General features: G+C 41.0%; 1 protein-coding gene across 1 annotated transcript; it reads left to right on the plus strand.

The window, feature by feature from the left end:
- Positions 1-9,433: 9,433 nt before the first annotated feature.
- On the plus strand, positions 9,434-13,520 carry SNAI2 (snail family transcriptional repressor 2). Its single transcript, XM_081013806.1, has 3 exons — positions 9,434-9,789; positions 10,314-10,859; positions 12,458-13,520. Exons 1-3 carry the CDS (start codon positions 9,711-9,713, stop codon positions 12,637-12,639), a joined length of 807 nt encoding a protein of 268 aa, XP_080869932.1. The 5' UTR covers positions 9,434-9,710; the 3' UTR covers positions 12,640-13,520.
- Positions 13,521-18,146: the final 4,626 nt, after the last annotated feature.

An 18,146-nucleotide genomic window follows, 5' to 3' on the forward strand; every position in this document is an offset into this window, starting at 1 on the left:
AGAATGAAACAGATTTCTTATCTGGTATCTATCCTCTGCCTCTTATCATAAATCATATACAAGAGTGTCCATGCTTGCAACTGAACTACAGAGCTATACAGTCTCTGGATTCAATATCCTTTACTATCCAAACAGATGAGGTGCACTATCACTGATAATCTACTATGGGGCTACATGCATGTATAGTTAGATCATGGCCAATGACTGCAAAATTTTGACACAAGTATGCAAGATTGACAACAACAACAACAACAACAACAACAACAGCAACAACAACAACAATTTATTTATACCCCGCCCATCTGGCTGGGTTTCCCCAGCCACTCTGGGCAGCTCCCAACAGAATATTAAAAATAGAATCAAACATTAAAAACTTCTCTAAACAGGGCTGCCTTCAGATGTCTTCTAAAAGTCAGATCGTTGTTTATTTCCTTGACATCTGATGGGAGGGCATTCCACAGGGCTGGCGCCGCTACTGAGAAGGCCCTCTCCCTGGTTCCCTGTTACCTCACTTCTCGCAGTGAGGGAACCGCAGTAATTGAATTCTCTCCACAACACGGCAGTGCCATGTGACCATCTGCTTCTCAGTTCCTTAAATTTATCAGAAGGACTAGAGGCAAGCAGTTCTAGGAATCTTGAAGTTTGAAATTCTACCACCACCTCCCCCCAGAATCTGCCTTTAAAACATTCAACATGTTCATTAATCTTTTAATAAAGCTCTGATTTCATTTTAGAACTAGCATTTTTACAACTGATTGGGTATAATGCACTAGCAGAGACATACCATAATTCCCTTTCAATCTAAAAATTAATGTAATCAGTGCATATTCACTCCTTTCCTCAGGTTCCATTGCTTATACATTACATGAATTATATGCATATTACATAATCCAAACACAGCATGGAGTGAATATATACTGATTACATCCACTTTGGGAATGAATATAAACTGAGGCTAAAACTGACTCATAATTTCATGTTATTAATTATCACAGATTTTACTGGTCCATCTACACTGGTAATTTTGTTAGACCTATGCAAATAATGTACCTTTCGGCACTACTGTGCCCTCATAGATATTGCTCACATGCTTCGGCCAGAGTATGCTATTCAAAAACTCCCATGATCATAGCTGTCAACCTTTCCCTTTTCTTGCAAGGAATCCTATTCAGAATAAGGGAATTTCCCTTAAAAAATGGGAAACGTTGACAGCTATGCCCATGATACAGAATGTGAAAAAGGACACAGTTCTCAAAGTCAGGCATCCTAACTTCCTAAAAGAGCAACTGATTACCCAAAATCTTTACCTCTGTCATATATCCATGGCTTGCTTTGAGTCCCTTCAACAGACCCCATGATGTGTGAATCACATCAAAAGGTCGTCATGCATAAAAGAGGGCTGTTGGACCCCCCTGGGCCCCCTCCACGAGGTCACCTGCCTCCTTGATCCAATCCTTAAGTCCTGGGTGTCTGCAGGGGAAAGCCGATGCTAGCCTGATCTAAGCAGGCCTGATCCATGCTGAGCTGTGACCCAGCTTCTTTCACTTAAAGTGGAGAATGCACAAAATAACATCATCACAGATTGTGCCCAATAGATGCATATGCTTAAAATCTCACCCTGTGTGTGTGTGTCTGTTTGTTTATTTAGACTTTATTTTGATATCATCGGGAATTCAAGATAGGGGTTTAATGCCACAATCCTAAATAGGATTAAAGCATCAGTAAAAGAATGATCAGTACTATAATAAAAATAAAAATAAAAATAATTGAATGGATGAAGGGAGGTTGTACAATATATTATAAAGGAACTTGGAATAGCTGTGAGTAGAGCAGATTATTTGTTAATGTTATAATGTAATATAATGTGAGAAAAATATTTTTAGAAGACTATGAAATGCAAAGTATTTAATATTTGTTGTTTGTTATTTAAATACATCCTGTTTGCAATATTTGTACTGTACATGAACTATTTTTAATTCTTAGACTGTATAAGGAAGGCATTGATTGCATGAAATCATATGATGCTGCATATAAAGAAACTATTTATTACTTAACAAAACTAACAGATATTTTCTTGCTTTATTGAGCTTGGAGTATTCTGAGGTGCTTTTTACAGGTTTCAAGTCGTTCTCAAATCAGCATAGTGTCTCCATTATTCCAGAGGCTGACAAAAATCTTAAGGTTCCTTCTAAGTGAAATTCATTTATTGGCCACTTGGTGACATAACTTGATCTCTTTTTCTCCGGGCAAACATTCTTTAAAGAACAACAAAGGTTGTGGTTGCAGAGTATGGATATGTCCAGTAGGTGTCTCTTCCTAACCATATAATAATCCCTGAAATGCCTATTTCACTCAGTAGGGCAGAAAAATAGCCTTTTCAACATTTTTGCTGTCTTCCTGAACAACTGCTTACATAAGAAGCTTAGGAAAAGACAATATGATGCTTAGAATACTATCTAACCAGCTCATTGCTCCACAGTACATTTTCTTGTCATTTCTTAAGCCCACATGTATGGAAGAGCCTAGCAGAATTTAACTGCATTGTTTTATAATTCTCTAGTCCTACAACACTACAACACCCCACCATCCCTGACCATTGACCAGAGGTTCCGACTTTGAGCCTGGGCAGTTCCTAACATCATAGTATAACTTGCATTTGTCTCTCAAGGAATGCTCAGGGTGGTTCATAAAGGGCAATGCTGATGAAAAAATAACAATATCCAATAAATGTGCATAAAAGGATCAGCATCCAGTTGCCTGATGGCTCCACAGAGCAATAGGCTGCCTTGGGAAAGCCACAGTGGATTCATGGTAAAGGCTGGACTTCTAGAGCCTTTCGTAGGACAGGAGGATGCATAGCTGGTGCACACATTTGCTGATAACACATCTATGGTGACACCTTAAGCATTTGTGAAGTAAAGGGGGAAAACTGCACCCGTAATGTTCAGCTTGCATACCCATGATGCAAATTGCTTTGCTCCAGCCTCACTGGTTGGTGAATGTGCTGGAAATGTTTCTGCAAATGACTTTCTTGGACAGTTTCATTTTTAGAGGCAGGTCTATTCCTACAGTCACACAAAGGTGGGGTAGTCCTCCCATCCCAGGGCTCTTGTTCATTTCTAGAACTTGCTGCTTCCACAGACACAGAATGATGATATAATGAAACTTGGTTATTTATTATAGAACTGGATAGATGCTTTACAGCTTAATTAGCTATCAATTAGCTAGCTAGAGTTGCTGTGTTTTTCAGGTTAAATTTCAAGAACGTTTAGATTTGGAAGGAAAAATTAAAATATCTGAGTTCAAACAGGTAGAAGGAAATTTATCAGTGTGTTATAATTATTTCTACACACTGCTGGGATCATGACCTAGTCCTTTTTCTTGCTTACTTTGTCTATGGTACTGAATTTCTTGCTTTAAACATTGACCACGTAATCCTGCCTACTGGATCGTATCTACTGAGTGCTGACACAACAAAAACCTGTGACTCCCTCCAGAAACATTTGTGCTTAAGTTGCATTGAAATCAATAGGACAAACTAGTTGTAACCATGTTAAGTCCCATCATTTCAGTTTCTCCTGGACTAGGGTAAACGGATGAATACAAAGCACCAATCCCTGTTCTCTTGTCAGATGTCAGTAGTGGCCAGTTAATAGTTTCATGTTATTGTTAATTATGGTTTTCAAGTACATAATGACCAAGTACACGATGCTGCTAACTGATTGAATAGAGGATAAGCTATCTCTCTAGAACTGCAGCTGTGGTGTGTGTGTGTGTGTGTGTGTGTGTGTGCTTCCCTATATTCACTTTCTCTGATTTCTGTCACTGGCCCCATTCCAGAAGTTAACCGTCAGAAGCTGTGTGGCTTCTAAAAGGGGGGGAAAGATACGTAAATCACCTAATTACTCAAGATGTAACATGTTAAATGTTACTTCACCCTTATATGAACAATAGACAATTGCCCTTTACAATCAAAGTTTCATCTACCTGTTCAATATGTTTTCCTGTAGTTTGATAGTAAAATAAATGAGTAACATTAACCAGCCTTCAGGCTTGAATCCAATACGTCATTTCCTGGAAGTAAGCCTCACTGAACACAATAGGATATAGTAATGAGTGGCCAAACATAGGACTGTGTTTCATGAGCCAACTAGTAGTTTGTGATTTTTAACACTCATTTTTTTTCGCCTGACTCTTTTTGTCTGGAATGCAAAAACATACACATGCATTGAAAATAAAATAAAATAATACTGTCAGTCACTGGTATGTCAAATGTGTCTCCCCTGCCCCTCCCATAACTCCATCTTGTATAATGAGGGCGACTGTATCAAATTCTTCTATATTGATGTCTACTTGGTAACATCTTTGGACATCCAAATGTGTGAGAATAGGCTCTCGGCTTTGACTCTGAGGGTCATTAATAACTGTGTGTCAAAGGGAGGTTGAACAGATATAGCTTTCCACATAAAAGTTAAGTTCTGATGGGAGAAGCTGTAAACTATACAAATTCTCCCTGCTGTTAAAGGCATAAGCATGAAGTTGAGACAGAACTGGGTGCTTTTGTTGATTTAGGTAAGATCTCAGATCCTGCTTCACCAAGCATAGAGTTACCCTTTATGCTCAACTTGGGGCTGCCTCAAAAAACAGTTTACCTGTGTTACTTTCTCCTGACATCACCCTTGTCCTGACAACATCGTGCTGTGCCTTTCTCTGTCCTAGCTCCACATCACTGACTATGGCCAGCAGAGCTGGAACAGTACGTACAATGTGATCATTTTACAATGAGAGAAAAGTGACCCTACACATCATGGAAGAAGAATCCATTTTCAGTGGCATTCTCATATTAACCATAGCATATAACTCTGCACTAAGATCCTTTCATTTCCTGAGATGCTCAGTTTTTTGGCTACTCTGACAATGCATTGTGATGTTTGGCATGCCTATTCATTTGCTCGTTGCACACAAATCTGTCATAATTAGCCAGCCGGGGTTAAAAGAAGAAGCTATGTCCCTTTACCCATAAAAATGGAGCAACCTGTTCTCTGCATTCAACTTAAGTGGAAGTATAGTTCACGATAGCCAACCCTCCCGCCTTCCAAGATAATCCAGCCAATGTGAGTTTATAGATGGTGCAGCAGGTGAAGAATGGGGTGAGGGTTCTTTCTGCCTGCACAGGAAGGACTGTATTTGCAGTTTCCTCTTTCCACACCAATCCAACTGGAAACTAAGCATAGACCCTGAGATCCCGGCTCCAAATCTTCCTTTTTGCTTCATCACTGGTGAAGAACAGTAGATGAAGAACAGCCATTGGCAATCGCTCCTGCTAAGGTGAAGTCTATCAATTGCTCAACTGCCTGGTTTTAAGGTTGAGAAATGTACACTGTCCCTAACAAAGCACTGGCTGCTGTTGTCCAAGCTCAATCCATTGATAGCACGATGGGTGGTTTGATGTCAGATTTTCAGGAAGCTGATGCAATGCTTCAGAATTAAAAGAGCAGCCTGAGGGTCCATGAAAACGTTTCCTTCTCCAGCTTTCCGAATGAAAAGAGAGATCTGCTTTTCCCTCTGATTTCCTTTCAACTGTGATCTTTTTCCTTCACCCTACTTCACCTTTCTGGCACTATGGTATCTCTAGCCATCTTCATACAAACTCACTGGGTTGTTTAAAGGGGGGGGGGGACAGAAAACCCCGCTCAGGCAACAAGAGTCATGCTAATACCATTTCAAAACCATGTAATGACATGCCTTGCACCCAGTGCCCGGTGCTATTCGTTTTAGCCTAGCCACTTGGCTGACATGTCAAAACATTATGATTTATACAGAAGTCTGAACAGGGGAGCCCAAGGGCCTAATTCACCAAGGCATTACTACACTGCTGTACTGGCGCAACTGCATTTGGCACGAGGCAATGGAAAATGAGAGCATTTATGCCTTTTGTGTGGCATGTACAAGCCTATCTCAGTGTTAGCTAGCATAACTGAACAGACTGGCACTTCTCTGGAATTGTACCCACAATGTAAAGTGGCTTGATCCCAGAGGTATTTTCTGCAGAAGTTACTGCACTTTCCAGAAATAGTTGTAGACATTCAGCAAAAGGGCAAGCTTTTAAAGTACCCCACACAGCAGATATATTTTCTGAATGTATTTTTCTGTTATTGGTAGTCTGCTGAGGATTTTCACACATTCCATTAAGGAAGGAGTAAGTGACTGGGTCTTGAGGGGGGGCATCAACTAATCCTGCTACTTAATGTGTATTTAGCACCAGCCACATGGCAAGACCTGTGCCAAAGACAGAGGAGGCACTATTCTGCCCAGTAATCAAACAATGATATTCAGAAGCTGCTTACTTTTGAAAGGGCTATAGCTCAGTGGGAGAACATCTGCTTTGCATGAAGAAGGTCCCAGGTTCCATTCCAAGCATCTCCAGGTAGAGCTGGTAATGTCCTCTGTCTGAAGCCACTGCCAGTCACTGTAGACAACAGTGAGCAAGATAGACCGGTGGCCAGACTTAGCGTAAGGCAGCACCTGTTTCATTTTGAAGGGATTTACCAAGAGAAATGTGGTTTAAATGGCAGAACTGGGAAACCTGTGGTGATCCATAGGGATAGTGTTCAGATCAATGGAAGGAATAGTACCACTCTATTCTGCCTTGGTTGGAACCCACCTGGAACACTGTGTCCACTTTTGGGCATCACAGTTTAAGAAGGATATTGACAAGCTGGAATGTGTACAGAGGAGGGTACCCAAGATGATCAAGGGTCTGGAAACCAAGCCTTAGGAGGAACAGTTGAGGGAGTTGGGTATGTTTGGCCTGAATAAGAGCAGATGGAAAGGAGATATGATAGCCATCTTCAAATATATCAAGGGCTGTTACATGGAAGATGGAGCATGCTTGTTTTGTCCTGCTCCAGAGGCTAGGACCCAAACCAATAGAGTCATTGTTGCAAGAAAGGAGATTCCAACTAAATATCAGGAAGAACTTTCTGACAGTCAGAGCTGTTCAACAGTGGACTGTCATGGAAGGTCGTGATCTCTCCTTCATTGAAGGTCTTTAAACAGAAGTTGGATGGCCATATGTCAGGGATTCTTTAGCTGTGATTCCTGCATGGCAAGGAGACTAGATGACCCGTAGGGTCATTTTCCAAGGGAAAATTCACCTATGTTTCATTTACATCTTGTCTTCCTCCTGAAGTTATATGGTTCTATAATTCCAGATGTTGTTGGACTACCAGCATGACTGGTGGTCATGGATTATGGGAATTGTTGACTAACATCTGGAGGGCCATACGTTTCCTAGCCCTAGTGTAAAACAAGAGAGAAAATGGTGAAGAACGTGAACCTAGCTTGAGCATGAAATTCTAAGTTTGGAGCAGAACACACACAAGGATGAAGCAATGGAGAAGCAGGGAAGCTGCTGCCAAAGAAGCAGATTTCAAACTGAGATTTCAGGGGTGAGAGAGGTGATCCAACACCCCAAAGTAATGTTGGGCTGCATGTGTATGCATATTTACTTGGGAGTAAACATGCTTAGAACCGGGCTTTATACTTGCACACCATCTCAATCCTGCCAATTGAACTGAATAGACCATAGCTTCTGTGTGTTTTTAAAGTATTTTTAAAAAAAACCCTATGCACTTTGCTATAAAGAAAACACACTGACGATTTTTCAGCATAGGTGTTCTTAAAGGAAAAAAAAATCAATGTAAACCACTCATGGATAAACACCAGTCTTGGAGCCTGTTAACAGTTGAATTGCTACATGAAAGCAGATAACTTTACTTCTGCACTTGTTTTGGCATCTCCCAGATAAAGAAGTTATGCAGCTTGACAAAGCACTTTGCTCTTACAAGTCTTAACAGAACCACAGAGATCCCCCCCCCCCCATGTCTTCATTCCAACACCTGTTGCAGAGAAGGCCGGGGTGGTCTCAATGCAACTTCCCTCCACACTTCCTTCATGCTATATATACACCGGTTTTATAGCCCTCAGTCTACTGGTACATTTTGTAGTACAGCTGAGTAGGAAAATATAGGTTTCAAGTGCACTCAGAAGTGCAAATATCCCCCCCCCCCCGAATGAATTTTAAATGTTTAAACAGGATGAATCTGTGCTTGGGCTGCTCAAATCCTTTCCATGCCTATAGGTTTGTTGGTGGTTCACAGAATCATAGAATTGGGAGGGACCCGGAAGGGTCATCTAGTCCAACTCCCTTCAATAGGTGAAGCTGTTGACCCAAAAAAGCAGCAGCAAATGAGACTGGTACTGTGTATGACCACAGCAAATAAGTTTACTGGACAAGCAAGAAGATACCACATGGTACATCAAGCTACTCCAAACTAAAGCACGAACCTCTGAATATTCTATGCTGGCTAAGATGAAACAGGAATGATATCTTTCAACTGAAGCTGAAGAAAGTGGCTGTCTTAGCCATTCCTTTAGGAAAGGGGAGCTTGAATGTGCTGGGATCATATTCTTGCCCGTCCTTTGTGCATTCCTCAGTCACTGTCAGCTAATCGAAAATGAGCACAGAATTAAATATGTGCAGCCAAATAATTTCCATTTACGGGAGTGGCTCAATTCCCTCTAGAAGGGAAATGTGCAACATTGCACTGAGAAATTGGAAAAAGTCCCGTGCAGCTTCATCCATTGCATATTTACTCAGACGCAAGTCCAACTGAGGTCAACACAACTTACTTCTGAGTAATCAGCGTGCAAATGGTTGCAGCCCTTTTGTGAATTCTGCATATCTCAATTACTGTCTTCCTGTTTTGCGTCTGAGTTGTGTATCCGTTTTTTCTTACAAAATGTCCCTGATCCAACTAAAAATCAGTGCACAATTACAGCAATGGGTCTTAAACAGAACTAATTTTAGTTGGATCGGGGCCACAGCACCTCATTGCCAGTTCTTCAACAGCAAACACAAAATATTTCCTTAATCTATTAAGCATCTCGGCTCAACTCCTCTTCACTTCCAAAAATAGCAAGCCCCACATGACAAGCCAAAGCCTCTCTCGTTAGTGTCTAAAAAAACTGGACTGTTTATCTTGGAATAACTTCCCCTCTACCCTCTGCCCTTTGCCCCTCATAATGAACAGTTTGTCCTTAGCATTTTCATTATCCCACATCTGGAAAGCAGCCTCGTTTTTTGAAAGAATTAATTTTCCCTTTGTTGGGATGCAAGGCACTCCAGAGAAAGGTGAGGAAGTACAGTGAAATCTAAACTTATCCCTTACTGAACCTACTTAAATTAGCCCCACTAGTAGGCAGGAATTCTAAGACATTTTCTAGGCTCCCTCTGACAAGAGATTCTTCTTCCTCTGTTCTTCACAGCTATCCCAGTGGGAGGAGTTGAAACCTGACCCAAGTCCTCAGCTCCTAGAAGGGATTGGATCCTCCTTGCGAAGAGCAAGGAATAAGTCTCTTGGCCAAACAGGCAGAGTTTGTAAAAGAACTTCAGCAAATCAGGAGTGATTGGATGAAAAGGAAACCCCTGACCCTCCCCTCCTGCACCTGACGAGTGGGTATTTACAGCACTTTGCAAAGAGCCCTGCACTACACAATTTTACTGCATGGGGTGAGCAGAGAGGACAATGCTGTAGAGGACCAATGTGCAAGCAGTGATTCTGTCTGCTGCTGCTGCCCAAAAGCTGGGGACCGTTATTCTGAAGCTGAAAGGAGGTTTCGGGAAGAAGGCAGCCCTGCATTTCAAGATGCCACGATCCTTCTTGGTCAAGAAACATTTCAACTCTTCCAAAAAGCCAAACTATGGTGAACTGGATACTCACACAGGTAATCCAGGGCTGAAAGCTGTATTCTAACTGCTCTGATTGTTGCTGCTGAAGTGGGACTTTTCATAGCCTGGTGCAAACTTTTAACAAACTTTTTTTACAGATCTCTCTCTCTCTCCCCCCCCCCCTCTCTTCTTCCCCCCTAAAAAATGTCAGTGCCAACAGAATTAAAACTTCAACTTAGGAGTTTGCTTCATTGCTGAAAAATTTTTTCTCTCTCTGTTGCAAAATGAGTGACTTGGAAATGTAAGAGAATGATGTGGATTTTACTGCTGGATTTCCTCTGGCTGCAGCAGAGGCTTGGGGAGGAAAGCTGTTACTTTGAGCAGACCTCCCAACTTATGTAAAGTTTTATCTAAAGTTACAGAACGTTACATTCATTCTGTGTGTTTCATTGGAGTAGACTAATGTCAGTAGGATTTCATCATTTCCAGTCTCCATGAGTATTGGATATATTGTACTGCTATTATAAAGAGAAAAATCTCTGTTGTCTTAAAATGATTCTCTTTTTTTCTTTTCTTCCAGTGATCATTTCCCCATACCTTTATGAGAGCTACCCCATGCCTATCATTCCACAGCCTGAGATCCTGAGCTCAGTTGCTTACAACCCCATCACAGTGTGGACTACAACTGGGCTGCTGCCTTCCCCTTTACCCAGTGACCTCTCACCTCTCTCCGGATACCCTTCGTCTTTGGGAAGAGTCAGCCCACCTCCACATTCTGACACTTCATCCAAGGATCACAGTGGCTCGGAGAGTCCCATTAGTGATGAAGAAGAGAGGATCCAGTCCAAACTTTCCGACCCTCATGCAACTGAAGCAGAGAAATTTCAATGCAGCTTATGCAATAAGACCTATTCAACTTTCTCTGGACTGGCGAAGCATAAGCAGTTGCACTGTGATGCCCAGTCTAGGAAATCTTTCAGCTGTAAATACTGTGACAAGGAATACGTGAGCCTAGGAGCTCTTAAGATGCACATCAGGACCCACACACTACCTTGTGTCTGCAAGATCTGTGGCAAGGCTTTCTCTAGACCATGGTTACTTCAAGGACACATCAGAACACATACCGGTAAGAGGGGAAATGTGATTGTGCATAGCATGTATTGCTGCAGTAGCATGTATTGCTGCAACAATTCCATTTTTTAAAAATCCATAGGGCTTTATGGTCAGTTTCATGTTTTCCAGTTATACTGTTCACTCTGCTAAATGTTCACCAGACTTCTTTTCTTTTTAAATCATTTATGAGTGGGTCAGCTTATGTACTGGTGTAACACTTTTTCACTTTAGAGAACTTAAAGTTTGCTTCGGCAAGCTGTCACAAGACAGGGATCCATTTGACCCTAAGAATTCCATGCTTCAACATGAGTGTTGGAACACGCTTTTGGAAGGAATGCAGGTGCAAGGTAGACAGATCAGACAGCAAACAAGAGAGAAGGAAGTATGCAGAAATACCAGGTTCCCTATGCAATAATCTGCAGTCAAGCATTATATCCAAGCAATGCACACAGCAAACCCCCTTAGTCAGCATATAGGCACAGAATTTTACACTCTAATCAAATGTGCAGTTCTTGGAAATGAGTTCCACAGAAAGCAATAAGTCTTACATGTAAGAAAGATGTGTACTGTAGAAAGTCATTTAGAAGATCTGGCATCTCAGTGCTAAACACAAAGGACCTGATCCCATGAAGTAAATCCCACAGAAATAAATGGGAATTAAGGATTGTATTTTAAATAGAAGTTCCATTCCATTGACAGTGCAACTGGATTCCAGATTAATGGGTTTGAAGGCACAGACGAATCTGCAAACTGCAATCCAAAGCTGGAATTTACAGTTACCTAGGAGTAAGTCCCATTGAACTTAATACAAGATGAATGTCACTGTGAGCAACAAAAGTTAACCTTAAGACAAATTACACTCTAATTCAAACACTTATCATAGAAAGAATTTCTGATTTTCTTCAATGGTACTAAACACCTTAAAGTTGCAGTCCTGTGCTTCGTTCAGTAGGGGGAAGCTCCACTGAGGACAGTCAGCCTAATTTCCAAAGAGAATTTGGCTGTATAGCCTTTAAACCCCACTAAACTCAGCTGCACTTACTTCTGTGAACAATGCCTAGGGCCAGAGTGTAAGTCAAAAATGTTCACAGACTTGAGTAGCTTGTGCATTAATTGCAAGCTTTTATTGATCATGTGCAAGTGAGTCCTCTTGCTACTCCTTGTCCTGCCTCTGTTCCAAGGAAGCAGAGTGCAATGCTGAAGCATTCAATCTGATGGGAATTCTGCCATTCACACCAATGGCATGTAAACTACAGCCTTGGGCAGCAGTAGGCGTTGCACAGGATACAGTAAATGAATGGAAGGAACATATGAAAATGCTGGGTGGAGCCCAGCCTGCAGGCACTGGCTGCACCTGCTGCAGCAGAAAGTGTCAGTGGCTTGTCATTCAATGCACCATGAATCCTGCAAACTCTGAAAAGTATGAAATAATGAATGGACAGCCTGCAGTGTAATGAATGGACCCTTTAATAATATATAGAACCCAAACACCCATTTTCACAGGCACGATGTTTTTTTTATTCCTCTGCAAAACTACTTGTCCCATTTATACAGAAAGTTCCTTACTTGAGCTTTAAAACGATTAAACCTCTTTTGTGTATTTCTTTCCAGGAGAGAAGCCTTTTTCGTGCCCTCATTGCAACAGAGCATTTGCAGACAGGTCAAATTTGAGGGCCCACTTGCAGACCCATTCGGATGTGAAGAAATACCAATGCAAAAACTGTTCAAAAACTTTCTCCCGAATGTCTCTTCTGCACAAACATGAGGAATCTGGCTGCTGTGTAGCTCACTGAATTTGCCTGGGCTCTGAACATTTCTCTACTCCTTTTCAACAGAACAGGAGGAACCCTCAGCCCTGGAGGCAGTTTATATTTTACTTCCCAACTCAACAACTCCACTGGAAGATGCAAATAACATCAAATTGCTTTTTAGTTCAATTGTTAAGCTTGACAATTGTGTGATACAAAGGAAATCAAAAGAACTTAAATACGGGAAGATGGAAAAGCCAAATGGACAACTTTTTTTTTAAAAAAAACTAAAATTTACATTCCAGAACTAAGTTTTGCCAGATACCAAATATCACAGGTGCTTTCCAGTGTCTTCTATATCAAGTCATTATGTGGTGAATAGGACAGGTTGCTGGTATTTCTTAAATAGTGTGCTTCTTGATCAGCACCCTGAATTGTCTACAGATGTCATCATTAGAAGAGAACAAGAATGTATGTCCAGTTGTCTTAACAGTATGTGCCTTAGTAAAACTGTCACTGCAGACATTCCTAGGCACATGCTTGATACACACTTCTTTAAAAAAAAAAACTATTGTGATTGTTAACTTGTGATGTTGTTGTTTTTATAAAAACAAATGGGAATAAGTGCAAGCATGAGGGTTAATGGGATTTTGACAATGGATTTCTTAAGAGCTTTTTTTCCTAAATGCACAAAGGAAATGCAATAGCCTGAGCAATACCCTCCAGTGCCTTTTTTAAAAAAAGAAAGAAAACGAATACCTTTGTTTATTGACATAATGTAAATAGTTTTATTTTTATATGGCTGAATGTGTTCTGAATCAAAATATTATCTATAGCCACGCCTATAGATATCTTGAAGAAAGTATGGATACAAATTGTATTGTTTTCTAGAAATAATTTTTGTATAAATAAACATTTTTAAGAAATACCTGTGCAATTTCTCCTCCATTAGGAGACCCAGAGTCCCATCTGCACCCACTTCTCCCCACACACCCCAACACACACATGGACTCTGGTGCTGATTGTCAGTAGGAAAGCATGACAAGTGGGGGTGGGATCTCTGTGTACAGGCTGGAGTCAGTGTGAACTAGGTCTGTAGGTCTTAATCTCTATGGCTAAGGGCTGATCAAAGAACAGTCTTCAAGACCCTGATAAAAATCCCATCTCTGAAGTTTAACAGAGTCATGCTAGTAACCAGTGAGGATACGATCTTAGAAATGAAATCTTGCACCTCTGGGTTTCCTGGAGAAAATGCAGTAAAATATGAAAATGCAGTAAACTATGTAAGTGCCAATCTTGAAATCCGTTCCTCATAATTGTAGCAAACTGATATGAAGTCCTTTGTTAAAAGGACTTTGTTATCTTGATTACAAAACATATGGTTGCATAATTAAGGATAAATAAAAGTATGCCATCTGACTGTACATGGTCTCACTACACACCAAGCGGTCAAAGGACATAACAAGCCAATCTGATGGCTCCAAATGAACTGTGGATGTAAATGCACATCCAGAAGCACAATTGCATTGACTGATGTGCTTCTGCTTTCTACACTTGGGATTTCCCTTGCTATATCAAAGCTCAATGGCCCTGAAACTAATTTCTTACTGCGAATGCTTGATTTCATATTAATCAGCAACACCTCCAACCCTTTTTAAAAAGCTTATTTCCAAATTTTTAAGTGTTCTTTCCAAGCAATAAATGCGAAAATTTAAATCAAAATATGGTCGTTGTGATCATCGCTTTGTTAGGCACCTTCCTGAAAGGGACAGTATTTTTGTAGCCCAATGTGCCTGAAATATGGCAAATAAGCAATTTAAGTGGGATTACAATGGACGCCCAGTAAGATGGAACTGCTCAGTTTCCCCACCAAAAAATGCTGTTGTAGCAATGATGTAATCACATCTTTAGAGGTGATGACATCCCTCACATCTGCAGATATCTATAGGATCAGGGAGCATGATTACTTTGAATGCAGGTTCAGTCTGAAGATGATTGAAAGCACCCTCCTCTAACTTGTACCTTTTATGCTTGAGACACTCCATGGCCATCAAAAGCATTCTGATTGCAACATGAACAATAATAACAACAATAATTCCCATTGTAGTGGCTGGCCTTCCGGATTAAATCATCAGAAAAAATGTAGTGTGGTTCAGCAAAAATAAAGGACCTTTTAAGTCTTGTTGATTTCAAGCCAAGAGATTTAAATGTGTTTAATTCTCCCATTTTAACCATTAGGACTTTAACCTTAGACACTGTATTTCATTCCCTAGGTGCAAATACATGCATCTTTTCGGCGACCCTGTGATCCATATAACAACCCTGCATATCCCTATATTACATGCAGAGAGCAGAGCCTGAAAGGTAACCAGATTGCCTGGGACCATGCAGATCTCAAAGTTGAACTGGGGACCATCCATCTCATACCTCATGCACTTAGCAGCTCTGCTGTACCTCTGGTAGAGCTGCCATCATTTCCAGTCATTTCCAGGCCACAAGTTCCAGCAGGCACACAATACTAGCAGTGGCTCCTGCTACTTCAGCACAAGGAAGTGGGTGGCGGAACTTGCTCAAAGGTCCAAGGGGTTCCCAGGCTCAGTCTATGAGCTAGCATTTCAGCAGAGAACTAGCCAGAGACACTAAACCACAAAGGAGTTGTAAACACTGGATTTTTTAAATTTTATTTTTTAGTGGCTTGACTTATGTTTTCCAGGATTTGACTCTGTCATTGTGGCATGGTGAATGACACAAGCAAACCCTGTATCAGAAGTGTGAATAACGCTTTTACGTGCCCTGGATCAAATTACATAGGCATGAGTCAGGCCCGCAGCATCTGCTTTGCAGTCCTAAGAAGAGTTAAAAAGTAGGTCAGTAAAGAAAGCAGATGAGACTGAACACAAAGCATCTGGTTTCTTCCATGAGATGTCATTTCATTACCATTGTGTTTCAGATTGCATGGTCTTTGTAAGAGGACTCTGCAGCAGGCGGTTGCAACACCCCCATCTGTTACTATGTACATTAGCAGGTAAGGACAGAAGCAGGATTTTAGTTTTGATCCACAACAAATAAGAATGCAGTACTTACCACTCCAAACAGCGCATCGTAGCTCTGAGAAATAGTGGTTGAAGCCCACAAGCCATTTTCATGGGCGTGTGAACCAATTTCATCCCACTGCTGTCAGTGAATCCATGACAGTTCAATATGGCTTCACTTGTCCCATAACAATGTTTATTTTCATAAAAATTAATTTAAATATCCCACCAGCAGGAAAGTTGCAACTAGGGTATGGTCTGAGAGCACATGAATCCATTGCCTTGCTGAAGCTAAGCTGGTCTGGGCTGGTTAGTTACCTGGATGACAGACCACCTCTGAACCACATGTAAGTTGCCTTGGGTTTGATGATAGAAGAAAGGTAGGATATACAGCAAATGTAAGAAAATAAATAAAATCAATTAAATACTGTTTGGTATTTCTTGGAGAGCTTCTTCATATGATTTAATTCCACCCCAGTACAAGAAGTAGTGTCCATGAGTGTAGAACGTCTATTTTCCAGAATTATTTTTAATATCATCTAAGTTTGCCTGGCACTTCGCAGCCAATCAATCATCCACATTAGTCGAGTCTTCCAATATTTGACATTGTTAAGTGTGACGTGCAGTTAATAAATTGCAAACTAAACAAACACTGATGTTCTAGTTTTATTGTTTGTTAAATAAAATCCTCTCACTGGATTTTGGACAATGTTGTCATTCAGCCCAGCAAGGGTGGAATGAAGCAGCAGATTATTAAAACAGCAAATACCCACGAGCAATATGAATTTAGAAGTGTTGCTAGCATTTGATCCCAAAGGTGAAGAACAGGGAATGCCTTTTATCAGGCCAACTTCTGTTCTGAATTCTTTATTCATCAAGAAGAATGGAAAGCAATTAATTCTGAACCATAAAGAGAACAAGTCTGCCTACAATTACCATTCTGTTACAATTCTAATCAAAAAATACTGTTACCTCAAATACACATAATATACATTGTTGGTTATTATTAAAATAAAAATCAGTGTGAAGCTACCCAAATTGCTTTAGAAATGTTAGGTACTTTGTTGAGATGCTCTACATGTTGGAGCTAATCACTTTGAAGTTCTAAGGTTTCCAATCAGGTTTCTGTTTGTGTCAGCTTTTCCTTTCCATGACAGTTTCTAAACAGTAAACCTGTGTGAAAGTTACAGCATCGACAGATGCTCAATGTAGCATTGTTTCCTATCTGCTTTGGAGACATTTTGGTTTGCTTCAGTTCACCTGACTTTGCAAAGGCAATTTCCTGCTGCAGTTTGCATGAACTTCCAATAAGTTTTTTCTGCCACAGAAAACAGGGGGAAGATGAATGGGCGTGAAGGGGTGGCAGAAAGGATGGTTCACTGTTTTAGCGACATTTCAGCTACAACAATAGAACCACATCCATTTAAAATTAGCCACTAACTTAAAATAGTTAACATACTCTTTAAAAAGTATGCCTACCAATTCCCATGTGACCATTAGTTTCCTGTATTTTCAAAGGTAGGGTACATAACATTTTAAAAGAATATGTATGAATGTAGCAGGTGTAGGGACTCCCCATATCACACCCCATCTCTCTAGGCCACATTTATCTAGTCTGGCTTTCCACCCTCCTGAAGTACTTTTGCATCCATCTGGTACTTTAGCACAGAACAGAGCCAAACTTGCTGCCACTTTGTCCCTCCCCACTTATCTTCTGTAAGCATCAGCAATGCAACTGACCAGGGGTCAGGCTGTGCCCCACCATGCCACCCGCTGCTGTGTTATGTGTCAAAATTGCCAGCACCAATCAGATGGAGTGTTATAGCAGGACAAAGGTACACAAGTGGTAGGCAGCTGTCCTTCTGCTACTTGAAGCCCATGACCAAACTGAGAAAATGTTTGAATTGATCTTCAAGCCCCTTGAAAAAGCTTTCAGGAATAAGATGACATTAAGTTAATACAATGGCAGTGTTCTGTACACTTTGAAGAATATATTTCCCTCAACGTCAGTCAACTGGAGACCTTGTAAACCGAGTTCTCAGGCAAGAATCCTGGAAGATCAGCTCTGGCACAGAAATTTCAGCAACCTGTTTAAAGCACTCATGACTTGAAGGACGCCAAGCCGCCCGTACTCCTAAAAGCTGCAGTGCATGACAAGCTCTGCAGTAGCAAAAGACTATCATGCTGTCTGGATGCTTCCATAAAGTTGTGGCAAAAGAGGTCAGCAAGGTAGTTGCAGAAAGTGGCAGGAGCTGTTGGAACAAGAGCTTCCCTCCTCCACTCCAAGAAAAATTACAGTGGTGCCTCGGGTTACAAACACCTTGGGTTACAGACTCCGCTAACCCGGAAGTAGTACCTCAGGTTAAGAACTTTACCTCAGGATGAGAACAGAAATCACAGCGTGGCGGTGCGGTGGCAGCGGGAGGCCCCATTAGCTAAAGTGGTACCTCAGGTTAAGAACAGTTTCGGGTTAAGAATGGACCTCCAGAACGAATTAAGGTCATAACCAGAGGTACCACA

This window comes from Podarcis pityusensis, assembly GCF_964106645.2.
Source record: "Podarcis pityusensis genome assembly, chromosome: 7".
Taxonomy (NCBI): Eukaryota; Metazoa; Chordata; class Lepidosauria; order Squamata; family Lacertidae; genus Podarcis; species Podarcis pityusensis.

What these genes read in the sequence shown, in the direction of transcription:
- SNAI2 (XM_081013806.1), top strand. Translation starts at nt 9,711, where the DNA reads ATGCCACGATCCTTCTTGGTCAAGAAACATTTCAACTCTTCCAAAAAG. An exon ending in TGAACTGGATACTCACACAG is followed by an intron (nt 9,790 to 10,313) that starts GTAATCCAGGGC and finishes CTTTTCTTCCAG; the next exon opens with TGATCATTTCCCCATACCTT. An exon ending in ACACATCAGAACACATACCG is followed by an intron (nt 10,860 to 12,457) that starts GTAAGAGGGGAA and finishes ATTTCTTTCCAG; the next exon opens with GAGAGAAGCCTTTTTCGTGC.